Below are 27488 nucleotides of genomic sequence, written 5' to 3'. Positions count from 1 at the left end.
TGAGAACTGTGTGCCCTGCATATCTTAATTTCCTACTTCTGCCTCACATCTAAGCGTGAATCATGTCCCTTTACCTGGCTTACCAAAGAAAAGAAAATGGTTTCAATCATTTAAATCATTGTTTAGCAGTGCTAGCAGCTTGGCTCTAGGGTATGGCAATTATGGTCGGTTCACCACTTTGGCCCAGACCTAAATATCTCAACAACAATTGGATGGATTGCCACGGAGTTTGGTGCAGATATCCAAGTTGTCCAGAGGATGAATCTTAATGACTTTTAGTGGTCACCTGACTTTTAATCTAGGGCCACCAGCAGGTCAAGCTTTTCACCAGGGTTGGAGCTTTGTGGGGGTCTCTTCCGTGTGACAGAGAGAGATAGAGAGAGAGAGAGAGAGAGAGACTTCACTGCTCATTACTTGGTCCAACACTCACACACACACACAGCAGCTCTCTACTTGCATCAACTGTATCAAGTAGATTTCAACAACCCAAAACCGCAACGTTTCAATAGCCTTTTGGTATCATATGAAAGTACTTATTATTTTACTCACGCACAGTAGCAGTCGCGGTCCTGATGTCCTTTCTTTATCAAAGATTGGACGAACGGGAGAGGGTCAAATGTGTCGATAGGAGGCCCCATTTAGGTCCTGGCGCCCGCCTCGCAGCCGGTTCCTGCTCTGACAGTCAGTGTCATTACATGCAGAGGAACACCTCTGGCTCTCTGCAGAGGTTGGTCGCCGCTGTCAAGTCTTTTGAAGGTTTTACCACTATGTTCCTTGCCTTGTTGCCTTGCCTGATTTCCAGTCTCTGAACTCACGAACAGCGTCATTAGCGGGCTCTCGGAGTTTAGCGGCGTCACGTCTCGTAGCAGAGCTAGCATCCTCCGTAACGGCAAAGCTAGTTGTAGCTATCACGCTAGCAGGTGCATTCCAGTTGTCTAAAGCTGTTGGGTTTTTTTTTTTTGTTTCCTTGTGAAAAAATCGAAACTAGCCAGGCTTGTAGAGCCCGTCGGCAACAGCGGCCATTTTTGGCGCCATGATAGCTCGTCTAAATTAGTACTTTCTATTCAATATATGACGATAACGTTGGCTGATATTTGTGGCGGCTTCTTCTTTCGAATGGGTTCGAACGTCCGCGGCTCGCGCGCTCTTAACAGGCGTACTTCGCACAATATTCTACTGCGCCCTGGTGGCGTGGTGGTGAAGTGCAGCCATACTGTCATTCGCGAGAGAATATATTGCGTAGTTCTTGTTTCATGTTTCTTTTAGCCTATTTATCTCGTTAACGTAAAAAACACTCATTGCATTGAAAAATGCATTATTTGAGATTAAGAGAATGGCTGTTGGTAATGTATTAGCGACCCCCACAGATGTATGATTTTACTGCTTTTATGGGAGCAGACTCCTCCTAACTGGAACCCTGGTTTTCACTTATCCAGTGAACTATCTCAACATCTAGGTGGACTAGATGACACAGTTTTGCATTCATGGTCCTCAGAGGAGGAATCTTATTTTTATTCTTATTTTAGCTTTTATATTCTACTTATTTGTTATCAAAACAATAGCACCTTCAGACCACAGCAAATTCCTTGTAATGTATGTTACTTGGCAATAAACAGTTTCTGATTCTGATTCTGATTCTGATTCTAATGACTTTGGCGTTCCCTGACTCTGCGTCTAGCGCCACCATGCCCCCCTCCATAATACTCCCATCATTTTCAAAATGTTGGGAACATCCATCAAATATTTAGTTTTGGAAACAGAAAAAGGTTTTGTATTCAGAAAAAGAAATGTATTTAACATAATGCCATTACATAGGTACACCTGTGGCAGTACACATGTTTATTGACAACAACCCCTTACTGGCATCTTTATTGAAAACCTTGAGCAGCCATTATCACAGGGCAGGGTTCAAAATTTGAATACAGAATATGATTGAACATTCCCTGACTGAAAAAGCAGTCTGGTGTGAGATTTTACCCAGGAGCAGATGAGAACATCATATATATATATATATATATACACAAAACAGTGACAATATATTACAATACGTACAACACTGTGCTTGGAAATAAATACAAATGTTGGAATGCTTTGTATGTGTACTCCAGTACATTACAAAAGCCTATGAAACTAAAATTACATAAAGATGTTGCTACACAGTGCAAAATAATTCATTGTAAAAGCAAATTTACAACAGCGAAAGCACAAATGACGAAGCAATAAACATCCAGGGATTTTAATTATATGACTAACCTCTAAAAAAGTATTATTCTCTCAGGATTTTGAGCGGAAATGGTGATAACAGTGTTATCAATTTATCCTTCACTAACACTGTCCACCAAGAGCTCAACCATCTAAGCCCTATTTTCTGTGTTCTTTCAACTTCAGCACCATTTTGCTCAGGTCCATTCATTCATTCTAACCACCACATGTCCAGCAGTGCACCAGACTGCATTGACAAAATGATGAAAAATATAAAACTTAATGGCACAGGCACCCTCAGAGATGAAACACAGAACCAAGCAGCTTTCCGTAGAGAAATGGTCGCTTTAGATCTTGGTCTGTATGGTTTCCTCCTCGTCAGAGCTGGAATCAGAACTCCTCCGGTCCTTGCTGCGGTGCTCGACCGAGTCCTTCCTGGCCATCTCCAGACTTTTCCTCTTCTTCCTGTCCTCCAGCTCCTTCTCGGCAAACTCTGCTTCTATCTTGGTCGGGTCGATGTAGGTGTAGAAATAGGCCATGATGGCGAAGATGATGCACACCACCAGCAGCAGAGAGGCGAAGAGGATGTACTCGGCCCACTATTGAACAGAAACACACACAAACGCTGTTAACTTGGAGCTAAACTGAAAGGAATGGCTTGACATTTTGGGAAATGAAATGACTTTAAAATGATCATGAGCGCAAAATGAATTCTTTCCATGATGTCTGATTTTGTCGTGTGTGTATCCCATGACAACTTTTAAATGTACATGTACCTTTTACATCCACCCACCTGATCTGAGAGCGTTGCGGCCTCGGCGACAATGAGCACAATGATGTTACCTACAGCGACAGTTAACAGCCAACCAGCCTGCAGCACAGACTTCATGTTGCTGGGTGCCTGGAGAGCAAAGGGATATTCAAACAGAACTATATATTATAGCAAAGTCATCAAGACATTATCAATCTTTCCATATTTTATGTCAAACTCCGAACTGTATTTTCAGTGCTGTCACGTATGTGAGGAAAGCACCCTCTACCTGTGAGTAGGAGAACTCCAGGCCGGTGACAGAGAAGACCACCTCCCCTGCAGTGATGAGGAAATACTGAGGAATCTGCCAGGCCATGTGGATGGTGTTCGGCCTGATGTCCATCACTGGTCGGATGCTCTCTTTGCACTGCAGGACACAGACGGGCACCCACATGTGTTACCTCGATCCAAAGAAAGCTACATTCGAGCTACGTTGTGACTCAAAAACAGCATTCATGAGTTACATTTTGTCCGAAGGCGAAAGTCGGCGGGATGATCACGGTGTAAGAGCTGCCGAAGCCCAGCGTTAGAGTGTAGACGCACTCTTGCAGGGCGTTCTTGATCAGGAACTGTGCTCTGACAAGAAAAACACCCGTCAGAGCGAAGGAATTTTCTCGAACACAACTGTACGTGACATAGGCTGTACAATGAAACTTACTCTCCCTGTGGCACCACAACATATTTTGACATGTTGTTTCTGACGATGTCCCCAAATTGCTCGCCGCCCACTGTTATATTCAAAACTGAGGTGAAGCCATTAAAGAATCTGGGGAAGGAGCATTTGGCACACAATACATGAGAAAATAACAGTCTTAAAGTGAGACTATGTAGATTAAAGACATGTTGTCAACAAAGGACTTAACACTTTCAGTTACATTCAAAGACAGTGACAGTGCCTTAGATTTAACGTGGCTCTTATGTGCTGCTGTAAGCTAAAGACAAAGCAAAACTTCGGATGTCACACAACCACAAAATAATTACGAAAGCAGAAACCTCCCCAGCTTTGGCGAGAGTAAAATGATTGTTGTGAGGATCACAAGAAGACAAAACAGAAACGTGACTACACGTGGCCTCTCAAGCCTTCTGTGCAAATTCATTCCTGTAAGCTTTGTAACAATTTGAAACTTGCCTGATAGAATTGCTGCCCTGTTCCGGCTTTTTGCTGACGTCCGTGAACTGGAGACAGAAAGATACTTCAGAGTCACATCCTTGTACTTCATGTTAAATTTGATATAATCGATGGATAAAGGAAACACACACTATAAGCATAATTAAAGTCCAACAGTAATCGCATTTAGAACTAGATTCAGACGCTATAAAATGCTATTGATTCCCATCCCTAGCTGTAGCAGACATGATAATAATTTCAGTTGGACTTTAACCCTATCTGGCTCTCACCTCAATAGGTTCGGGTAGGGACCCGTTCTGAATGATGACCACGGTTTCCCGAGTGCCACTCCCTACACTGGTTGTGTAGGTGGCATTAGGCCCCAGATCCAGTTCAAATGATTCATCAAAGTTCAGATAATCCTCATTGGCCTGCAGGAGAAAAGAAAAGCCAATATCAATATGTCTTCCAACCTTGAGTGTACAGTGAGTCAGAACAGACCTACATATGGGAAGGCTAGTGTCATTTGTTGACTGGAGTACCGTGAAAGGCTGCAAGGTAAACTCGTTGGCCCCTGCTTTGATGGGCAGCGGCCTGTCAATCATGTTGATGAACTTCGCTTGGCCTTCAGTGCCTGATGGGAACTTCGGTAGGGTTTGCTAGAAGAAGAAATGAAATTGGGTGTGTATGAATTGTGCTTCGTAAGGTAATGTGTGCTTAAGTGGCCCGAGGCGTGTTTTTATGTGTGTTGCACCCACATCAATCTGTATCTGGACCAGGCCAGCAGCGACGAACGCGAGAGCAGCAAGGAACATCCCCACGGTCATCCTCCTCAAGGAGCTGCAGCGCAAACACACACATTTGAAGACTGCTGACAAATACATTGAAATCAAATTAAACAACGACCAAAATGAATGCAGAGAAAGTTGGCAAAATTGATCCAAAATGAACCTAGACTCCTTAAAGTAATGCAATATTTTCCATCACACAGGAGCAAAAGAGAAAAATAAACCCACGAGAAGTTTAACTTGCACTTGGAAATCAGCGGGTAGATCACACTGTCCATGATGGGCACCAGAACCAGGATCAGGATAGGGTTGACAGTCTGGTGGGAAGAAGGCGAGTCGCTCTTTTAAAGCCGATTCTATAGGTTCAGGTCAACAGCATCAAGAAACACCATAACCGAGTAAGTAAAATGTAATGTGTAAAGTGTCTTACCTGCATCTGATCAGGCTGGATTATGAGAATTCCCTGTTGAAGAGACAGAATCTCATTTAAAAAAACAAGTCTTTTCTGTGGTTTACACTCACAAGGTGTAACATAGCGAACGTGCTACGAAACGCTTACAAAGTCGCCGTCCATGGTGGTCGCCTGGAGGGTCCATCTCGAGCCCTGTGGAGGAGACGCAGCTCGTCTTTAGTCTGTCTGGATTCTGCCAGCGCACTTCTGGCTTTGCATTGTCGAATTTGCTATTAATTATAATTCCAAACAGTAAGTGTCAAGTAGAGCGCAGGTTGAGTTACCTGCTGGTCAAAGAGAGCCCAGAACATGGGCAGAGGGATGTAGAGGAACATCACCTTCACAACCATCTTCACCTGGGCAATCAGGAGTTTCTGGAGACCAAACATAGCAGAGGATTAGGATTCTTACATCACTGATTGTGTATTTACATGTATTTGCGTAGGTATACTGCACTTACATCGTATTTCTCATCAGCCCAGTCCATCCAGTGTGTCCTCTTGGGGTATTCAGGAGAACGATGCCTGAAGCGGTTCTTGATAGCAAACTACAGATAGCAGAAAGGACAGTTCCACGTGAAGTTTTACCCCATTTTGTCACCTAAACTGTGACTGAAAGCTTACAAAGGTCTAGGAGAAAGCCTGTTCATCTCTGAGAAGCCGCTTACCCCGATGCAACTGCAGACCTTCACCATGATGTTGCCTTGAGGGGCAGTCTTATTGTACATACCGCTTCCGACAATGAACACAACTGCAGACACACATACACACCAGTTACATGTATTAACGTTTGACCACATCAAACCAGCAACCGCAAGTGATCAGAAAGTAGAGGAGGGCATCGTTAGAACGTCATTGACTTATCTTACATGCACTATAAATATTCATGGTACCCCTTTCTTATAAAACATACTTTATAGAGGGTAATAAAGGCTTTATTAATAGTTAATTAATGCTTTTAGCGATAAGCCACCGATATTGATTTTTCACAGCCTGGCAACCCAGACTCTTTCTTATCCATAAAAAGCATTAATAAATAATTTAAAGGGGCACTCCTGCTATGTACTTTCATTAAGTTGGGAGATTCACAAGAGACAAGTTGTAGAGGCTGAAATATCCAGAAACACTGGATCCTACAATTCCTATAATGCATCTGAGTAGGATGTTTCACCCCCCCCCACCCCCCCACCCCCCAGTTTTTAATGCAGGCTCGCTGTTAGAAATGTGTAGTCTCCAAGCCCGAGCTGATTTAACTCTGATGACATCACTGTGACATCATCAGGGTCATTTTCTCAGACCTGATGGAGCCCCGTGCAGAGCCACAGAAGACATTATACAACTGTTTCTATAGGCTGAGTAGTACAAGTAAAATGTGCCTTCTTAGAAAGTAGCACTGATCTACTCATTACAGGCAATAGAGACATAAAAAAAAATAAAAAAAAGTTTTTCTTACTCAGTGCCACCACCATGAGAGCCGCAGGGACACCAAAGGCCAGTGGGTAGCATTTCTGCTGGGTGTGAATACCACACTCCTGAGCTGGAAACCCCAGCACACACAGAGAGACACACATTTAAAAAATAAATTCAACCTGTGAGTGATTTGCGTATGTGATGCTCCATGATCACCTTTACCTCTGAGGATGGGGGTGATGACAGTGGACAACAGACTGCCGGCGTTGATGGACAGGTAGAAGATGGAGAAGAAGGTGCTCCTCTGCTTCTCCTGTTGGGACACATGGAAGTTAAACAACTGATGCACCATTTTTCAAGATTATGTTCTTACATAACATCCCACTTCACCAGAGTCATTAATATTACAGGTTAATCTTTATCCCTATAGCCTTGAACACTGTAATAAAGTCACTGAGACAGATGTACCTGTGGCTATTAGTTAATAAACAACTAGCCGGAATGAAACGGAGATACAAGAAGTGCTGACGAGATGACAGGAGTAGCTCAGTTGTCTTTTTAATTGCTGTGTGTGTGTGTGTGTGTGTGTGTGTGTGTGTGTGTGCGTGCGTGCGTGCACGTGTGCAAGAAAGAGAGAGAGATAATACTTCCGCATGTGGTGTGTGCATGCATGTATGCACATAAGGGGAAGGTCCATGTGTATGTTTACATCCAGCTGCATCTGACTCATGTTATATGTGTACCTGTGTTAGACATGCATGTGTATGATGTGTGTGTGCACAGTATCAGTATCAACAGTGTGCTTGAGCGACATCTAACCTGATGGTCTTGAAACTGGTCTCCACCGAAGGCAGCCACGCAGGGTTTGATGCCTCCTGTTCCCAGGGCAATGAGGATCAAACCCACCATGGACAGAGCTCTGGGGGCAAAACACAGCCCAGACACACAACGTCAAACACACATCCGTACTCGTGTACCTGTTGTGTTTCCCTCACACAGATCTGAGTGTGTCCAACTCACACGTGGAAGGTCATGTTGTCAGGCGTGCCGTCCTTGTTCGTATCCGTGATGTCATGGATGGCACTTATTGCCATGACGACCTGTCCCAGCGTGTAAACGATGGACAAGTAAACAATGGTCCTGCGCAGAGGGAGGAGCAAAGAGGTAAACAGGTGTACATCAGGTTCAGGTAGAGATAAGATAGACAAGGGTCAAAAATCCAAGGATGACATTTAACAGCTGATTCTGTGAGATATACTTAACTAACCCTAACTCTTTTCAAATATTTAATATGTCCATCTACTACAACAGTATATAAAGCAAATTACAGCTTATGGATTTTGGTGACTTTTTATATGCAAACTGCCAGAGAAAACGCATTTTTTTCATTTGGTCACGGGTCAAGTCTGCAGGATTCGAAACTCACTTGAACTTGCCGAGCCACGAATCAGCCACGATAGCTCCCAGGATGGGGGTCAGGTAGCAGAGAGCCACAAAGGTATGGTAGATAGTGGTGGCGAAGTCATCATCCCACCTCAGGAAGTACTTGAAGTACAGCACCAGCACGGCTGCAGAGCAAGTACTTTTACTTTGGATACTTTCAGTACATTTTGCTGATAATGTTTCTTGACATTTATTTTAAGTAGAGTTTTGAGTGCAGGGCTACTCACCAATGTATTTTATATACTGATCATATATTTTGAATATCTACATATTTTAATCCGCAAAGTAACCATAACTGTCAAATAAATGTAACATAAAATGGAACTGCTCAAGTGTAAGTACCTCAAAATTGTACTTAACTACAGTGCAATTGAGGAAAAGAACAATGAAACAGCTTCTTAAAATATAACATGAATAAAGCAACTTCATGGCTCAAAGGAAACTGTATAAAACCACATCAGATCCTGAACAAACCAACTCACCACGCATGCCATAGTAGGAGAAACGCTCGCAGAACTCATTGACCACAATGAAGAAGATACTTATTGGGTAGCCACAAACAGTAGCCTGTTAGAGGAAGGAAGGAAAAGATATAAGGATATAAGGATATTTTATATTTTTATGAATACTGCAGACAGTACAATAACAGTTGGACTTACACTTTTTTGCTTGGGCTTCTTCTGGTCCTCTTTGTCTGAAGAAATGAGTGGTTATAAGTCACATGTTATGTTAACTGACTTGAAAAATAAGTGTGGAAAAAAGTGAAATCTGCAGATAAATATTATATATATTATATGATAACTGAACAAATACTAGCTCATCGTGAAGAAAGAAAAAAGTGTAATAAACAAAGAATATTCCCCCAACTATAAAACTTGCAGGAAAAGAAAATCCCATAGTGTAAAGGTGGGCTCCTGAGTGTCCCAGTTACAGGTTTCCCATCCAGACTGGGACTCACCTGCCATGGCTGGTGTGTGCGTCCACTTGGGCTCCCTTCTCCGACTGAATCCTTCAGCAAAAAAGACACAGAGAGACTAGTGACCCCTGTTGAGATCCATGAGCCGAGGCCTTCTTATGTAACCTCCCATCAACCCTCCTGCAACGCCCACTGATGCTGGACTGTGGATCGCACACACACCTCCCAACATGCAAGTCACCATCCCCACCTCCCAGCACATTCACTTCATCGTAATCACAAGTGTGTGTGTGTGTGTGTGTGTGTGTGTCAGTCAGTAATTACTTTATGACTCAGGGAACTCATGTACAATGAGAGGGTCTTGCCTTACAGATAAAGGTCAGCTGAGGTGGCAATATTCTTATTTCTTATTGCCAAGTGTCATTATTAGTACCAGTGTAGAGGTGAGAAGTGAACAGCAGTTAAGTGTTTCAGAGATAGCTGGGTATTTCATTTTTGGAAAATGTGATGCTTAGCTCTGTGACTGGAGTGTAATGGTAATACATGCAAGGCACAAACTGGGCTACATGAAATACACATAAAACATGTAAAAAGGTAAATCTTACGGTAGTTACTCGAACTATTTTGTATTTCACAAAAGAAAGACACACACAAACACACTCCATGAAACACTAGCAGGACTCACGCCAGATTCATGATGTTTAGCAGCCCAACTCTCTGAAGCAACGACACAGTTGGGGTGTCCAGTAAACCAACAGCGACACAACAAGATGTGTGTGTGTGTGTGTGTGTGTGTGTGTGTGTGTGTGGATGTGGTGTGGGTGGGATTACCATGACAGAGCTCAGTGGGGATTTTACCGTCCAGTCAGCATCCCAATTTCACCCCCACCCACCCCCTCCTCTCTCCTGTTTCTCTTCATTGAATGTGCATCACAAGCCTGCACACAGCACAGAGAGCTCCATTCACTGACACTGACCAATATGCCTACTCACAACCACATATACAAACAATACAATTATTTTTAGATGATAATGCAATGACAGTTTTGGCAATTAGAATTTAAAAGCAATAATACTAAATACTACTAATAATAAATAATAGTGTTCATTAAAATAGAGCGCAGTTAGCCAGCTTAACTTTGCTCGTGCTAACTTGCCAGCTAAAATGCTTTAGCTAGTATTTGTAGAGCTACAGCTATAAAGCATATGGATGATTAAGATTGCTAGCACAAGCAGGCTAGTAGCTTTACAAAAGATACTTAGCTGAAGCTAGTTAACTAACTGAAATTAAAATGGAGTGCAGTTAGCCAGCTAACTTTGCTCAGGCTAACTTGCCAGCTAAAATACTTCAGCTAGTATTTATAGCGCTACAGCTATAAAGCATATGGATGATTAAGATTGCTAGCACAAGCAGGCTAGTAGCTTTACAAAAGATACTTAGCTGAAGCTAGGTAGCTAACTGAAAAGGCTGGTGCTCTGAATGTTTGGTTCTGAAGCATAAGGACATTTTTAAATGGAAAATATTAAAATATTTTTTTGAAAATAGGGAATACGTGTGTGCTAAGACCAAAAAATAGGAAAATGAAAGCTAGTGAATGCTTAAAGCGAGCGTAACTTTTGTTGAAGCGTAGCCACTGTTGCCACAAGTAACAATTTTGTTTGCTAGCGTTAGCTAGTATTTAGCAACCAAACAACGAAATTAGCAAGGGTGTGTTTTATGTTTTCTGAATTCAACTTTTCATTTGGAAGAATGTGTTTTTGACACAAACAGCAATTGTCAACCATTCCACTATCGTCAATGTACAGTATAAATACAGCATACAGTGATAGTATGAGGAAGATATATTTTTCAACTTACCCATAGTAACATACAGCCATATATCAGCCGAGTCACTCATCTTTTGTACTTGTACTTTTCCCCTGTGTGTACACCGTAGAGCGATAGTTGCAGAAGCTTAACTGACACTTAAAAGTGCGTAGCTTCTGCTTCACAGATAAGGGACAGCTTTGCGTTGTATCTGAAACAAGACAGGGGGCTTAGAGATGAGAATGTGTGTTTTTAAGGGCTGAGGGTCCATCTGCTCTTTCAAAGCTAACACAGGAAATAAAATGCTTCCACATTTCTATCAAACTTCCAAAGTGGAGCTGATATTTTTATCCGCCAGCCTCAGCTGTACTACTTAGCAAATGTTAGCATGCTAGCACACTAAACTAAGGTGAACAGTGCACCCGCTGAATATCAACACGCTAGCATTATCATTGCGAGCGTGTTAGCATGCTGGCGTTAGGGTTTAGCACCGCCTCACACAGAGCTGTTATCATGGCTGTCGGGTCTCCAGGGCTTCACAATTTTAGGTAAAATGAAAGAAAGTGGACAAAGATAATAGCAGCAACAAGAAAATTAAAACCTGACCTGAATTTCGTGCTTCTCCTCCTTGAATGATAATAATAATAATTGAGCAGATCTGAGAAACACTTTGCAGTGCACATACAAAAGCAAGGCACGAAGAAGGTATTATTACAGATTTGATTTATTTATAAGTCTTAAACATATTTACATGAGCAGTCATTACGTAAAAATGTTTTTTTTTTTTTTATTTGACCTCACAGATGATAAAAGGCATTTAACATGACAGACAAAAAAAAACAACAACAAAAGGGGTAGATTACAAAGAGTCACACCCTTGTCTTGCATTGCACAGTCTTTTTCTAATGTCTTTGGCAAGAGTGGTTTTCTGTGCAGTAGGTAGCCTCAGTAACAATAGAAAATATTGCACACACTTGTCCTTACAGAAAATAGGTTAAAACGTGGTTCACTTGGCTTTAGACAGTTTCTATACACGCCCATTGGCCTAAAATAGAGTGAGTAATTCTTTCAAACGTCCAAAGTAAGATAGAAGATCAACTCAACAAAAGAAAATGCATCTGCTGTGAGAGGGCGTCAATTTGAAAAGAATAGAAAAGGGGAAATGTAAAAAATATGCTGTGCATCAGCTGATGAATGCATGTACGGTTACAGCAGTGGCATTTCTTTATTTATTTCCATCAAAGACGTGCTTGAAGCGCTCTCTTACAGACACTGTACATAAATGGGAGCCCTACAGTTAAAAAAACAAAAAAACAGGTCAGGTGTGGACTTGGGTCAAATGCAAATACTGATGTCCTTAGCTTAAGACACCAGGACAATTAGGATAATCATCTAATGCTGTCAGTCACAGTATTGGATACACACTTGCTGTGTCATCGTATATGCTTACCAGATCCTACATAGGATAAAACAAACTGTACAAAAATGGATACATGACATCTGACAATAAGTCGGAATGGAATCGCTGTTCTCCAAAGTTTGAAAGTCGACAGTATTGACTGGAGTCTCCATAGGAAACAAGAACAATGGGCCAGCTGATAACAGGGAGCAAACATCACATTTTCCAGCTCAGGCCATGTACAGAGTAGAAATAGAATAGCAGGAGAAAAAAAATGCCAGTGGATGATGGCTTCGGGTTGTGTTTGGGTACTTTAGGAATGTGTCCTGGCAGGTAGCTGAATCAGTCATTAGTGGTGACGAAGGCATGAGACTGGTGCGGAAACACCCATATCAGAGTATGGCGGTTGAGCCATGTGGGTTGGCACTGGTTGGTGTGCCGCTGATGGCGTTGAAGATGCCCATAGAGTCAGACAGAGTGCTCCTCGCGCCGTCTTCCACCGGGTTTATCTAGAAAAAAAAAAGGTCAATTAGGAAGATTAGAGAGGGTAGTCATTTGATCATGTTTAAAAGTGAATGTTAATTTAAGTTCAGGGACTGCAGGAAAATTATTTGAGGGGAGAGGGTTATGTTTATGTATGTATTTCTTTTTGCTTACGGCAGGGTTTTCGGCCCCACTCGCCATCCAAACAATTTTCACACAGTCCCTTGCTATTACAGCTTCAACAAAAGCAACATTACCATCCAATCTGCTCAGGGCAGCACAAAGAGAGCAGGAGATAGGAGACATGGTTAGTAAATGAGAAGATCGCAGTAGTGGACAGCTCTTTCAGGTTACAGTAGTTGCGTATGCCATAAAATATGAAGTTACACACCACATGCCATTTGGTGGACACCTTAACCCCAAGCACCTTAGAAAACTGTGGGGTCACATGAATGCAACAAAGGTGAGTTAAAACAAAGCTACATGATTCTTTTGAGGACCTGGGGAAAAAAAAATCTATAAATTCACTTCAGACCTGGTTTGAGTACTTTTTATAGATTGCACTACCTGGGCTCTCGATGGGTGGGATTTGTCTCACTGGACGATAAAATCTGTGTCAGAAATCAGGTAACTTAGCATACTTTTCTGGAGCTAAAGCTCGTCTGACAGAGTGGAAAGACTCAGCCGACCATGCTGTCCTACCTGTTCATGCATAATGTTTGAAAGCTCCCGGGTCAGGTCCCTGTAGTTGGCCTTCATCTCATCGTGGTACTCCTGCTGGTCCTCCTTGATCAGCCGCTCGTTTACTCCCAGCGCCTGGCCGCAGGCGTCCACAAACTGCCTGAGGAGAGATGCAGCAGCGTCTTAGTGCCACTTCAAGACTCACATGAAGCAACGTGCAGAGGAAGAGTGAAAAGCAAAGTGTCTGTCATTGATTCATGTTCTGTCATTGATAAGTACCTGAACACCTCTTTGAGCTGTTTGACCTTGTTGTCAGGGTATTTCTTGGCACTGCTGTCGTCGAGGAAGGCTCTGGCGTAAGCGAGAGGGCCGGCATTGACCTGCAAAAACAACGGAGGTCAAAGATCATAAATTACACTGAATCAATTCACCGGAAGACAAATGATTTGTAGCCATTTAAATAGCAGCACGGCCTCGCCATTTTGTACCTGAACACTGATGCTGCCTTGCAGTTTGAGCTGCAGGCGGATCATGTCCACCTCGGAGGCCGAGCACAGGAGTCGCAGCTCGGCCACCTTGGCGCTCATCTCGTCTATGGCCACCTCAATGGGGCTCAGGTCGGTCTGGTGTTGGTACATGACTGCTATACGCTTCTTCACGTAAGGGAAACAGTGGGTGGCTGGATGGGAGTGGGATCGGGGGTGAAAAAAAGAGGACGGGGAGGACATAGATTAGGCTTTCAAATGTCTAGCTGTGTCTAAATGGAAACATTCACAACCAAGATGTTTACCATGTTCCTCCGTACAATCACTGAACGAGTGACTCTGGCCTACAGCCACGTCACTATCAGTCAGCATGATTACTAACAAGGCGAGATAACACCTGAACTTTGGGATTAAATGGACAGTACAGTAATAAACCTCACCTGGCCTGACACCTGAGAACAATAACAGATGCCAACCAGGAAGAGACTGGCTGGAAAGACTTGTTTTGGTTCTTTATTCCACATTACGGCCACATCATATAGTCTTGCTCCTGCTTCGACGAGTGAAATTGGTGTCTAAATTATTTTCATGGGTGCGTGACCTACTGGTGAGAACGGTGCGCCGTTTACACTGCTCCTCCACCCCTCCCTGCTTCTTGCCCGACACTGTGAACGGTGTCTCGAACACAAAGCGCCGGATGTTGTGGCTCTTCTCGAAGTCCGTCTTCCTGTCCTCCAGCTCCTTGTCATCCAGGTAGGGCGTGACGTGGGTCACCTGGATGTAGGCGTACTTGGAGTCTAGGTCCTTCGGGTTCACCTGTGGGTGCACACGAGACAAAAGATATTGGGCAAACCTTAAAGCAATAGCTTGACACTCAGGGAAATGGTGTCTGTGCATGGAGCTAGAGCCAGGAGATGATTAGCTTAGCGTAGCATAAAGATTGGAAGCAGGGGGAAACATCGAGCCTGGCTCTCTACAAACCTACAATAACATGACCATTGCACAACTGTCAGGGTCTACCATTCGCCGTCACATATAACGTCATATAAACACACAAAAATGTGATTCCCACCTTGCCAGAGTCCTGAATGATCTTGACGTTCTCCTGGCCAAACTTGTCCGAGTAGAGCTTCAGGAGCCTCTGGGAAATCTCAGACAGCGGGGTGAACTTTGGCTCCTTGTAGATGTACTCCTTTCCGTCTTCATCCTCAAAGAAGCCCTGCGGAGGAGAGGGAGGACGTCAAGAGCCTGGTGGTGAACTCTGGGCCACTTTATCACCCATAGCTAGGTCAGTAGGCTAAGTCAAACCTTGAAAAAGAAGGCGCACGCCTGCCATTGTACGCCAGACAAAAAAATCTAACACATCAAATACATTTTCCCAAAGATGGTTTCTGCCATTTTAGGTAGTTCGTATCACGCTGATGTTTGTTAAAGTGTTCATTTTTTCTGATAAGTTTGGTTTTAATGTTATTTTGATGCTATAAAAACGTGGTGAAACGTCATGATTGATGGCTGAGATTGAGACTGTGGTGTGCTCGCGACTGGGCCGGGCGGGTGTACGCCTCCATGTGACGTCACCAGCGCAAGACGGCAGCGGCCGTATCCGGGGAGAGTTTGGCTTCGTTTTTGTACAGCGGGAGGAAGTGGAGGCGCGTCGGCCATCTTTACATACAGCCTATGGTTCAAACAAAGCAACAAAAACTCACAAGAACTTTGGTGTATAAAAATCGAACCCAGCATGCTAATAATAAAAAAAAAAAAAAAAAAAAAAAACAATCCCCAACAATAAAGCCAAGAGAGGAAAAAAAATATGAAAACATGCACATTTCACATACATTTAGGGTCGTATTTAAGCATATATAACAGCTACTCAGTTGTGTATCTATGGAAAAGTACACAGACATGTGTGGGTGGAAACAGGAGAATGTACAGCTGCATATGCCACAACATCTGCATTAGACTACTCACCACTATTCTCCCACTTTTGGCACCCGAGTTGTTTTCAAACCACTATCGAGCTAAATCTAGGAAATCTACAGCTTCATGTTTTGCCACTAATTGAACTGAAACACATCAGGCCTTAAACAATATAATTGATGCAAGGATGTGGAAGAGCACACCGGGCCAACACACACACACACACACACACAGCTAAACCTCTACACACTTACCGCAGCCTGGGAGGGGGAAGAGAAAAAGAAGAGAAAGGTCTATTAAAAAGAGAGTTTTAGTTGGGGCAGATTGTGTGTGTGAGAGTTAGCATTCATGCAAGGCGAAAACAGTTGATTACTGTATTACGTCTCTGGTAAACGTGTTGCTTTTTTGTTTTTTTTTTGTTTTCCTTACCTGTCCAAAGAAGGCCACTCTGAAGTATGTGCCCAGCAGTCTTTTGCCAGAATGCATCACCTCCATCACTTTAGTGTAGGCACGGTGGAGGGTATCATACAGGTGTGTCAGTTTCTGTTCCGCAAAAAAGAAAATGACAAAAAAAATTGCATAAAGGACATGAAGAAGAAAGTCAGTCATGCAGGGGCGGGTAAATATATTGATATCGCGAACTTGTTTCATGTCATGTTTGTGTCACCTGATGAACGTAAATCCAATGTCAGCTCTCTTTTAGCTTTGTTTTTTTTTGGTCTCTCTACCAAATCCTGAGAAGGATAGTGGATAGCAGATCTCTATCTCAGGGTTATTGGGCCTTTTTAAATCGAAGACCGCACACCATGTTTTCTGGCAGGTACACTGCTCCCGCCATGCGGCCCCTGTTCCCTATCTCCGCTCACTGTGCAGTTTTACCTCGAAGTCTCTGCGCTGTTCGTAGATGGGAATGATGAGCCTGTAGACATCGGCGATGAGCTCATAGCGCTCCGCCTTCCAGAGGCCATCAGCGCACTCCTCCAGCAGCTCCATCAGCACCTCCTGAACACACGGACACGCCGGGTAAATACGTGCAAACTTCATCAACCGTTCCCCTCCTCCCCGCAGTCTCAGCTCAGAATGTTACAGCGTTGCAAAGAGGGACATTTCTGTTTGTTTGCCATTTGTCTGGGAGGCTACAGTGAAATTCAACTGAGCATAGTGTTCCTGTAAAGACAGCAGACGTGGGAGGAAATGGACCTGTCATCTCCTTTCTTTTTATTGGGGGATGATACCAAGTCTAGCTCATAAAGAGGAAAGGATTTCAGAGCAGATGGGAGGTAAAAGCACTTTTCATTGCCTACAGATCTGTTGACCGACTCGTAAAAAGCTTGCGCCTTCTCTAGCACTGGCACTTTCAATTTCTCTGGGGTTATCAGTTTACCAGAAGACCTGGTCTCAGTGCCCCTGCAGGAGTGTCCTGGAGAATGCCACTGAATCCCTGAGCACCTCTAGGAGTGCCAACCCCTGACCCCTTGTCAGATTTCCCAACATCGTTCCCCTTGCCAGCTAAGTGATTTACATTAACAACACATGTCCTGAGCCCTGTGTCAAAGTCTACAGTATTTCCACTTGGCAGAGCAATTGATACTCTTAACGGAGATAAGAGCTCATTGTGTGACACGTGATGCCAATGAGGAAAAAAAACAAAACATCCTAAATGCTTGGTCAACACAGTGGGTGACTGGCAGATATATAGGCTTGCCTCATTGAAGTGAACATCCTGCATCCCTACGTCCTCCATCATGGCCGCCTCCTCATCGATGTTCGGAGTGATGACGCGGAAGGCCGAGCAGCCCTGCCTGAACATGCCTGGCACACAAGACACAGAAGCGACATGAGTGGAATGAAACAGTGGAAATTAAAAACACACCGATAAGTCATTAGTGACATTAGTGACACACTGATTTTATGTACTATATGCCAGTCAGACAGCAGCGACACTAAAGACACTAAAACAAATAGAGACACACCATCTGTATATGTAGCGCCGATATATCATAGTCAGTACCAGCGGCATATGTCAATAAGCATTGCTATATTCTGGTGGGAAGCAGCGTATAGCAATGGACCACAAGCGACATACTGTCATAAGAAGTTATAAGATTCTGTGAGTGTGTTTGGAATTTCTCTGCTCTTAGAAATTGGACAGTTGTGGAGAAAAGACCATTTCATCAACCCACTATGTTCCATATTAAAGCCCCTGAGCTGCAGCCTGTCATTCTCACAGACACCGCCCCTTCAGCTGCCAGTTACAACTTACAAAAATACCACAACAAGGGCAGGCGTGATGCCTCGTGTGCAACGGAAGTGTCGACTTTCATTAAATCCTGCCGCGTTACGCAACAGATCCCCTCCGAAGTCTGAGCGCAGTATCCAGCTTGATGCGTGGAGAAACATGAGAGAGGATCTTATCTCGGGAATGCAGCGCTGGGAGTATATTTAACACGGGAATGAACAGATGACCCTTGGTCGAGTGCTCAGGTGGAGGATGAAAGTGTGTGTTCCTGTGTGTGTGTGTGTGTGTGTGTGAGAAACATGGCGAAACGTGTGCTCACTTTATGTTTCCGAGTTAAAGAACCAAGCGGTGTAAAAAGTCAAAAAAAAAGCCTTTCAGTTGCAAATCATCTTGTTTATTGTTAGAATTGTTGGTTGACTGTAGTATAGTCCCGTTATATAATAGGAGGAATCTGCATTCATGAGCGCAGACATCCTTTTTTTCCAGTTTTCACGTGGAAGATATACAGCATTTTTATTGCTGATTATGATTGATTATGTCAATAATCCACATTATTGAGTCTATCAAACAATTATTCCGAGTTAATCTCCTTTCTGCTGTATTAACCTTAACAGTTACGCATTATATGGCCTCTGTAAACTGGGATTATAAAAACGTTGGAATGGAGTTCAAATGGTCAGCGGCTGTTTACTGTAAAAGGAAGCATTACAAGGAGACGCACACACACACACACACACACACACACACACACGACCCACCTTTCCTCCACAGATACTCAGATACCAGGGCGGCAACGTGCACGTAACACATGGCCGCCTGCGGGTGAAGCAGACAAACAGAGACACGGAGAGTCACAGGTTAGCACATGAATCGAAATGTTCCTCTCCTTTCCCGCAACTAAACTGGAATCGGAAATTTAGAATACCTCGGAAAGATCCCCGTTCTTGTGGTGGATGCGAGCCATGCTGTCCAGCCAGGTCTTGCGGAGCTCGGGCGTGCTGGTGTAGGACTTGGCCAGGCTGTACTGGAGGTCCACCAGCATCTCCGGGTCGTTCTCATGCTCCTTCATCTGCTCGGTGGCCATCAGCACGGTCCTGATGCGCTTTGTCAGGTCCTTCACATCTGACGGAAATGCGGTGTGCTGCAATAGTGCACGGAAACGTCAAGGATTACACTTTTATGGCAAAAGAAGAAAGAAAGAATGGAGTATAAAAACATCCAAGCCCAAAACATGAGATGAAAGTGTGACTTTTGCTTGATGAAGTGTGTGTCATGGCACTGTGAGGCCCCAGCACCTTGATGCTCTTGTCACTGTTGGCGCAGTTGTTAATGATGGAGAGAGACTGCTGGAAGCGGGTACCACCGATGCCGATGACATCAGCAATCAGCTGACTGACCGCAATTACCACCTGGGCGAAATTCAGAGGAGGCACGCACAAAATCGATACTACACTCCTGCATGACTTCAAAGAACATGTTTAGCACACTTAGACACATCAGAAAGGCCACGTGCAAACGGTAAAAAACAACCACATTCAAACACACACACACACACACACACACACACACACCTGCAGGTGTGTCCGTACGAAAGACTTGCGTCCCGTATAGTCAAAGTTGCTTTTCATGAGGAAGTAGAGAAGGTGGGCGGCGTCACTGCGGATAGAGCTCAGCTTGGAGTTGCAGCACTTGAGGATTTCATAGCAGAGAGAGGCACACATGTCGGCCCGGCCGTCAAAGAAGGTGCAGGGGAACTGGAGGACACACGGGGAGAGACGGGATGCAGTGCATGACAAATGGAAATTAGGTTTTAGGAAATGTAAAGAAGACAAAATGGTGCCATCAAGAAAAAAGATCATAAAACAAATTTTCTAATATCCCTAGCCACCCATGAATTTAAATCACCTGCATTAAAGTTACTGTATAAGATATTCAGAACCACTAGATGTAGCACTGGAGCACCAGCATCCCAGACGAATACAAATGGGCACGTCAGCTACACCCCCCCGCCCAACCAGAAACAGCCTTTATATCGCTCTCCTCAAAGCCACCAGACTCCATTCACAAACACGACTGATTTTGTGGTTTAATGAGGTGGCATGGTTTAACAGAGGGTGAACCAAGAAAGGGAGACTCTTTCACCTTGTAGATGAAGGTCCTGAGCGAGGTGAAGACCTGTTTGAGGGCGGCCTCAGACTGAGGGATCTGCAGGAAGCACAGGTGCACCTGGAAAACCTTCTTCATCAGGGGGTTGTGGCCAAGATCTGAATTCAGCTGGGTCTGAGCACACAGGGGAATGCAACCAAACCAAAATGTGATGGGGACGCCAAGTGTCACGTTTTGTGCTAATTCGCATCAACGGGCTGCCGCGGCTCATACCTTGAATCCCATGATGAAGATGCTGAGTGTGTCCAGCACAGTCAGACAGACCTCGGTAGACACATTGGCCTCCAGCAGGCACTGGCTGCTTACGTCGGCCTCCGTATGAGAGTACACTGCACAGAAAGCACAGGCACAAGGTCAGCGTTAAGAGATATCGCTTTATTGGAGCAATAAATATGATTTCCGCCGAAACATTTCGGCGTATCAATGACTAAACGGATATTGGTATCTTACATAAGCACTTTCTGCTATTACATTTGTACATTATATGATTACATGTGACAAATAAACTTGATTGACTGATTGAGAAACGTGTTTGTGGTAGGAGATATGCTGGCATTGTTGTTGCAGCTCTTACTGTCTGCCAATAGAGGTCAGTAAAAGACACAGAAAAAAAAATGTGTTCATTTGATAAAAATATTCAAGGTGGCTTACTGTTGTTGAAGGTGTGAGCGTTCTCCAGAGTTCCCAGCTGCTGGAGGCGGGCATGCAGGATCCCCGCCCTGTTACGAGACACAGGCAGAGTCAGAGACTTCCTGTCTGGAGCTACAGGCCCTGCCCCCTCCTGGCTCCTGTCGGGAGAAGAGAAAGACCATTGCCGGCAAGTTTGGATGTCTGCTGAACTACTTTCGCGAGACAGAAAAGTTAATAACGTGGATAAAGAGGCACAGAGTCCTAGAAAGAAAGCAACAGATGGAAAGTCAGCAAACAAATGAATGGCTACGATGGAATGGCGTTTAAAACTGAAATAAGCTACTGGTAGCATCATGCATTTAATGAAGCAAAGTGAGACAAAAAGACAGCAATCTCTTACCCATGCAGGAGGGACCTGGGGCCGCGACATTAACCACAAAACAACTTGCCAGCAGTGTTACAGACGAGAGAACACACCAAAAAGGCAAGGGGTTAAAAGATCCAGTCAGGCTGTGCGTGGGTGTGAGTCATGTTATTGCATAGATGATGGACACATTAGTTTCAGTTCAAGAATCAATTCATAACTGTACCACAAACTTATATAATAGTAACTGAATATATTGTTTTTATATATATTGTTTATTCTCTTCTAATTTTTAAGTATTTGTACGTAAGTTCTGTGTGTGTGTGTCATTTCACGACACATAAATGTTGCCATGTGCAAATCCGGCGTCGAATGAGACAATGTGACGCAATGCATTTCCTTGAAACACTCTACCTGACGATGAATCTCTTCCCCATGTATCTAAACTGATGAAGGCAGACTCTGCAAGACAAAGCGCAGCAAACAAATGCAAGGAGTTCAGTCAGCGAACAAGGGTTATTCATCACACGTAAATACGTTTTTTACTTCCAGCATAGACGTACAGTCTCAAAGGCCTAAATTAAGCTATTTTGCGTTTGCTTTTTCTTGCCCTCGTTTTATTTCCACAAACAAATGCTAACAATTATTTCTGGTCCACGTCTAGCTCTCAACTGCACACGTACATTATTGAAAAGGTCGTCTGGTTCTGTACTTACTCTATTAATGTAAAGAAGTCCATCAGTTCTGAGGGAGCTGCTTTGTTCCAGTATGCAAAAAGGGCCTCTGAGGTGATGAAATGGTAAGAAAACGGCAAGAAAAGGTTACCATGAGCCGCTTGTTCACGTCAACTTGTGTCAAAATCAAGCACAGTGACTCAGGCAGGCTGTCCTACCCTCTGACATGCTCTTGAGGATGTGCAGGAAGCACATGAGCAGGTTTTTGATCTCGTCCCGGTCCAGCTTGTCACAGCGCAGCACAGCGCTGCCCAGAGCCGACGCACACTGGTTCTGATGGGGGAGAAAGTGTCAGTTATTGGGGCGCAGGGAGAAAAATCCAAGCTCCAAAGAAATGAAGAAAATCACTCAAACAACCCAAACTTCAGAGATGAGAAATGTCAAGTATTTTCCTCGGGGGGGGGGGGGTACACAAGAGCGAAGAAGAAAAAAAGCACATTTGCTGCAGCAGCTCTGTGCTTTGAGATAGCAACATCAATTGCAGGTTTGAAGACACACATTTACAGTTGCAATTACAGCACCAGAGGACATAAGTGGGGGGGGAAAAAAAAAAAAGGCTGTGAGGTCAGCTCGACATCCGCCTTAGTAAGAGCACACGCACTCCCTGGTGTGGGACACTCAGAAGACAAGAATGTTTGGGAGGAACTCTGGGAGGGTTTTTGGACGTATTGTACAGATATCTGCAAACCACAGAGTGCGGCATGTTTTGGCCTCTAAACTGGAATTCACTGACAAGAAATACGTCCCAAAAAAAAGCATCAGATCCGCTTCACTGAATCCTTACAAATCACACGTTTGATTTGTTGACTCTGTACAACTGTAACCAAAAGTCTCCTGACGGAGAGTCACAGAGGTCAAACTGAATACTTGTATAGGTATGTTTTCCTCGTGATTTCCATCCACCCGCTGGCCCGCAGCTTGTTTGTCACTGTCACTGTCGCCGTCCTGCGGCAGGTCAGGCAGGGGCACAGAGAGCAGGGAGAAGTCCATGGTGACCCGCTTGGTCGCGCGGTTCAGTGGCGGGACTCGTTCCACCGGGTCCAGGGGGAGAGGGGGCACGTTGACCGAGTGCCTCCTGGTAAACCTTTCCTTTTGGTGCGGTTGGGAGGTTACAGAGCAAGGAGAAGGGGAGTGGGAGCTCTGTAGGAGGGTGTCCAAGAGTGCAGATAATGCAAAATAATGTAAATAAGATTCAATTTATGGGAGTGCTGTGCAAACTATCAATCTTTTTGGGCCTCACACACCAGGGGCATGGGTTCAATTGGTTTCACAAAGCTGGTTATGAACTGGCTCAGTTAACTCATGGCTTTACTGTTCCAGCCAGAGCGCTTAATAACATGTAAAATCATCAGAAGCGCCAGTTTAATATGACATAACATGTTCAGTATTCTGTATTTCTCATTCACACACAGAGAAATGCACAATGACAAGAAAAAACAAAAAAATATCAATTACTTCCTCCAAAAGTATACACGTTTGGTTCAATGTGTCAGAAGTGACGACCAAGCTGCGTGAAGTATTGCAGTAGTGGGATACTAGTCATTCGGCCTGGCATTCTAGTATTCATCTACCTTCTCCAGGGAGTTGGTCTTGTCACTGCTCTTGTCCAGCAGGCTGTTCCCAGAGTCAGTGGAGACCAGGGAGCCTCGCGAGTCTGCGTGGTGGACTGCGCTGATGTTGGGGGTGGAGCTGTGAGGGGAGGCTGCGGGTGAGAGAGCGCATCGCCGCACGTCAGAAGACGGGATGAATCCACTGCGCGGTAAAATAGAGGAGTGAGGTTTTACCTGTTCCAGAGATGACACCGAACACATCTTTGTGGAGAGCGTTTTCTATGCAGCTCCCCGGCTTGTGGGGAGTCACCGTGGAGTTGGGGACCAGAGAGTCCTCCCTGGCATTCTGGGACAGGTGGCAACAAAGTGAGCTGAGCGAAACCGCAATAAAAGCGTGCTTTCAGCTGAAGAGAACACAGTGACATGTTAAGCTTACATTAACCCAGTATTTAATGTTTTCAAGAGGTAGCAGGTCTTTCAGGGAATTAGAGATGCAAGCTGCTATTCAGTTTCCCGCCCACTAGATGGCAGGCTTACGTTTTGGTTGCTGAGGGGGGCTGCCTCCTTGATGTCAAGTCTGTAGACGTTCTCCTGGAACAGGCCGAAAAGGGGGAGGTAGAGGGTGGCAAGCCTGGCCTGCTGGCTCTGGAATGACACAGTAGGTGCTCATGAGTCGTACAGTTGTCAAAAATTGTAGAAAGAAAAAAAAAAGTAGACAGGATTCGGCAGGGGGGGGGGGGGGTTCAAAGTACTGTAAAGGTGGTCGAGGGCTGCGGAACTTACTTTCGCAGCATAGCGGTCGTCAAACGTGTGCTTGATCATCAGCCCCTTGAGCACCTGGATGGCGATCTGACGGATCTCTCGGAACTCCTGGAGGGCCCCGCCCACCTCCCTCAGCAGCAGCCCCACCAGGAAGTGGTTTCGGCAGAAGTCGTCAGTCAGAGAATAGTCCAGCTGAAGATCTGTGGCGGGCATCAATCGACAGATATAACAGGGACGCGGAGAAGAAGCAGAATAGAAGCTGCGCTCCGCTTGCTTGATGAAAGTGAGCGAAAGCGCGCGTCATTTACCTTGGAACCGCTGAATTCTGCCTTTTCCAAATGGCATGGGTAGATTAAGAGGGACGTAGTGCTCGTGGTTGCAAACAACCCGCAGGAACTCAAACTTGAACTCGTACAACGTCTGGTCGGAGTACAAGAGAATGCACATTTTAGGGGAAGCTTATATGGCTTTGAGTTAGCGTTAACTTCATGTTTAATAACTTGGATGAAACCATTAAAGGTGGTGGCAGGAGAGCCTTCTAACCTTGGGGTCTCCAGGCACAAAGCAGTTCATGTAGTTGTTGATCTGCTTGAATACGAAGCCTCTGTCCATGAAGGTGAAGCAGCGCTGAGTGAAAAGGTGAGACGCGTCAATATATAACATATATCATAATATAACAGATGTGATTTCTTTGGATTTCTGCCTGCAAGCCGAACGTCCCTTGAATGAAACGGAATCATTGTTTTAAATCATGTTAACCATTAAACAATCTGAGGCAACTATGATTTATACATAACCCTACAGCCCCTGACATTTTCAAGTTTACCCTAAACCCTGGAGTGCAACTTTTCTAACTCATCTACATATTAAAGGGCGTTGCAGGCATCTGGAGGAGCGCCAACCTTGATGAAAACTGCCAGGCTGTGGTTGGCATTGCGAGCCGCGTCCAGGTTGTCCTTGTACTTCTGGGTGATGTGCGGCATCAGCATATTCACCAGAGTCTCCACCGCGTGGTAGAACGATGCGGAGAAGCGCTGGTTCCTGGAGAGCTGGACGAGGGCAACGCAAAAGAAAAAAAGAGGGAGAGGATTTAGGCCCGGAGGAAAAAAGGGGTGAAGGAAAAGTCGAGAGGACGAAGACGAGACCCACCTTGACCTTCGCGCTCTCTATGAGATAGTGCGCCATTGATTTCACCAGAGCTTCAAAGAAGTACCACGAGTACTGCAACACAAACGCAGAGTCAATGCAAGGGAAAGAAACCATGTTCGAGTTGACCCCTCTATCATTTCTCTGCGTGAAACAAAAATTGAAGCATTATTGAATCATAGAAAATGTTAAGCCAGACAAACGTAGAATTATCATGAACACAGCATGTAAAATAAGCAGAAAACTACAAAACCACGCCAAACACCGAGTCAGAGGCCGTCAACTAGACAGCTAACGCTAAAGCAAGAGAGCTAGCTAGCCGGGAAAGTAGCCACAGCTAGCCTTTGCGCAAGCTAAACCGGTTTACTTTTTTTTTTTTCCCCCTAGCTTTTATCTGTAATTAAAAATATATATATATAACTTGATGAAGTAACACCTTGGTAATTCGTTTTCTTATTCCACACGAGTCAGTAGCTAGGTCTTTTCATTTAGCTAGTCCTGCTAAAAGGTGACTAGCTCAAAAGAGTAGCAGTTATGCTAGCTTAGATGCCAACATAGCTTTTGACTTTAATGGAGTCCATGCACTTTGGTGTGGTTAAGCCAGTAGTATCATTTCTTATATCAATTTAACGATAAATATTAAGAGTGAACGGACAGGCGCAAAGGAAAATGGAGATACACAACTATACTATACTATAACGTTAACACTTTCAAACGCGGCGCACCATATGTGAATTTTAGGCATCACGTGCGGCCTGCGACAAAGATTTTCTGGGGGTGTAGAGTAAATAATCTGCCGAACATGAAATGCATAAAATCAAGGCAATGCAGCCTTTCTGTCAAACAGGCGGAATAGTTCTAAATGTAGGTTACCTTCAGCAGCTTGTTGCTCGTCAGGAAGTCTGTGGACGGCTTGAGAATGGCTGTCATGGCTTTAGCCAGCTCCTCGTGAACTGTCTTTACGTTGGTGGAGGAGTAAGGCTCCGGCTTAAACACGAACTGAGAGAGTAGAGAGGGAGAAAAGCAACAACAACAACAACAACAACAACAGCATCAGATTACGGCAAATGTTGTCTGCCTATCGTCGGCTATGGATACGGTGAGAAAAGACCGCACCTTGACGTAGGATCTCAAGTAATGTTCGAGCCCTTCTTCGTGGCACTGTGCTACAACATGCACCATCACCCTGGAGAGAGAGAGAGAGAGACAACGACATGAAAATATGGAAATAATAAGGACGGAGGAAGTGGGGCTCGCTGGAAGGAACAAGATAGGAATTACATTTATTCATTCTAAATCACAGACACCTCATTTACACACTGCCTACAGAGCTTCAAAGATTAGTCACACACAACTGAGATATAACACATACATTGGAGTGGGCAAGCCATAGGTGAATGTCTAATGAGAAGAAGGATTCGGGCTATTAAAGAGGAACAGGGGGGGGGGGTGTGTTATGGAATGAGAACCAGATGAAAGTGCCGTGATTATGCACGAAACCAGTCCTTTCATATGTGTGTGTGTGTTTGGCTCGCCTGGTCACGTTGACAGCCACGTCCTCATGCGTGGCCCTGGTCAGGACGCAGAACAGCTGGTTGAGGATGGTGGGCAGAAAGTTGACCATCACATGACCCTCCATCGCATGGAGACTCTTAAATATTGCAAAAAAAAAACAAAAAAAACACACTGAATGAAATGTGCGCTCTTGGCCTGTCATGTCTCCCCTTAAATGCTCGATTGCAAGGCAGCATTTGACGAGGCATGAACAAACAGGGCGTGTTCCACTCTCCTCGGGGGCATTAGAAATAAATGAAGCCCAGAATACCTTCAGGTATTTCACCAGCTCCCCCTCTGAAGCTTGTTCTGACATCTCCATGCTTTGACGGTGGTGGAAGAAGTTGTGCAAGTGCTGATCCTGAAGGAAAGCGTATTATTAGAATGCATACTTCACTTTTATTTGCATTTCGAAAGGGCACGAGTAGGCAGGCAAATGAAAC

At 44.4% G+C, this 27488-nt stretch overlaps 2 protein-coding genes across 2 annotated transcripts in view; both read right to left on the bottom strand.

Moving 5' to 3' along the window:
* Positions 1-2549: 2549 nt before the first annotated feature.
* slc15a1b (solute carrier family 15 member 1b) lies at positions 2550-8910 on the bottom strand. Its single transcript, XM_070930382.1, has 22 exons — positions 8872-8910; positions 8695-8779; positions 8196-8337; positions 7790-7909; positions 7589-7688; positions 6992-7082; positions 6813-6896; positions 6028-6110; positions 5821-5907; positions 5645-5734; positions 5469-5513; positions 5340-5372; positions 5138-5226; positions 4880-4961; positions 4664-4780; positions 4412-4552; positions 4143-4189; positions 3672-3779; positions 3478-3589; positions 3243-3380; positions 2996-3103; positions 2550-2801 (listed from the first exon to the last, which is right to left on the bottom strand). The coding sequence occupies exons 2-22, from the start codon at positions 8699-8701 to the stop codon at positions 2550-2552; spliced, it is 2076 nt and encodes a 691-aa protein (XP_070786483.1). The 5' UTR covers positions 8702-8779; positions 8872-8910.
* Positions 8911-12726: 3816 nt separating this feature from the next.
* The window catches only part of dock9b (dedicator of cytokinesis 9b), a 31007-nt gene continuing 16245 nt past the window's right edge, over positions 12727-27488 (bottom strand). The window contains exons 22-52 of the mRNA XM_070930380.1: positions 27317-27406; positions 27027-27142; positions 26608-26677; positions 26365-26490; positions 25495-25566; positions 25248-25394; positions 24889-24972; positions 24654-24765; positions 24367-24545; positions 24121-24228; positions 23818-23929; positions 23605-23735; positions 22192-22306; positions 22016-22082; positions 21714-21761; positions 20957-21093; positions 20519-20634; positions 20282-20419; positions 19711-19893; positions 19435-19548; positions 19065-19280; positions 18895-18955; positions 17606-17742; positions 16780-16902; positions 16330-16443; positions 15056-15202; positions 14589-14799; positions 13987-14177; positions 13778-13878; positions 13520-13658; positions 12727-12843 (exon numbers count right to left, since the gene is read on the bottom strand). Coding sequence (XP_070786481.1) covers positions 12727-12843; positions 13520-13658; positions 13778-13878; positions 13987-14177; positions 14589-14799; positions 15056-15202; positions 16330-16443; positions 16780-16902; positions 17606-17742; positions 18895-18955; positions 19065-19280; positions 19435-19548; positions 19711-19893; positions 20282-20419; positions 20519-20634; positions 20957-21093; positions 21714-21761; positions 22016-22082; positions 22192-22306; positions 23605-23735; positions 23818-23929; positions 24121-24228; positions 24367-24545; positions 24654-24765; positions 24889-24972; positions 25248-25394; positions 25495-25566; positions 26365-26490; positions 26608-26677; positions 27027-27142; positions 27317-27406 — 3822 coding nt within the window. The remainder of the gene's footprint in view (positions 12844-13519; positions 13659-13777; positions 13879-13986; positions 14178-14588; positions 14800-15055; positions 15203-16329; positions 16444-16779; positions 16903-17605; positions 17743-18894; positions 18956-19064; positions 19281-19434; positions 19549-19710; positions 19894-20281; positions 20420-20518; positions 20635-20956; positions 21094-21713; positions 21762-22015; positions 22083-22191; positions 22307-23604; positions 23736-23817; positions 23930-24120; positions 24229-24366; positions 24546-24653; positions 24766-24888; positions 24973-25247; positions 25395-25494; positions 25567-26364; positions 26491-26607; positions 26678-27026; positions 27143-27316; positions 27407-27488) is intronic.

This window comes from Enoplosus armatus, chromosome 24 (genome assembly GCF_043641665.1).
Source record: "Enoplosus armatus isolate fEnoArm2 chromosome 24, fEnoArm2.hap1, whole genome shotgun sequence".
Taxonomy (NCBI): domain Eukaryota; kingdom Metazoa; phylum Chordata; class Actinopteri; order Centrarchiformes; family Enoplosidae; genus Enoplosus; species Enoplosus armatus.
The sequence above is the reverse complement of the archived record's forward strand: the minus strand, read 5'-3'. Positions and strand labels throughout refer to the sequence as shown.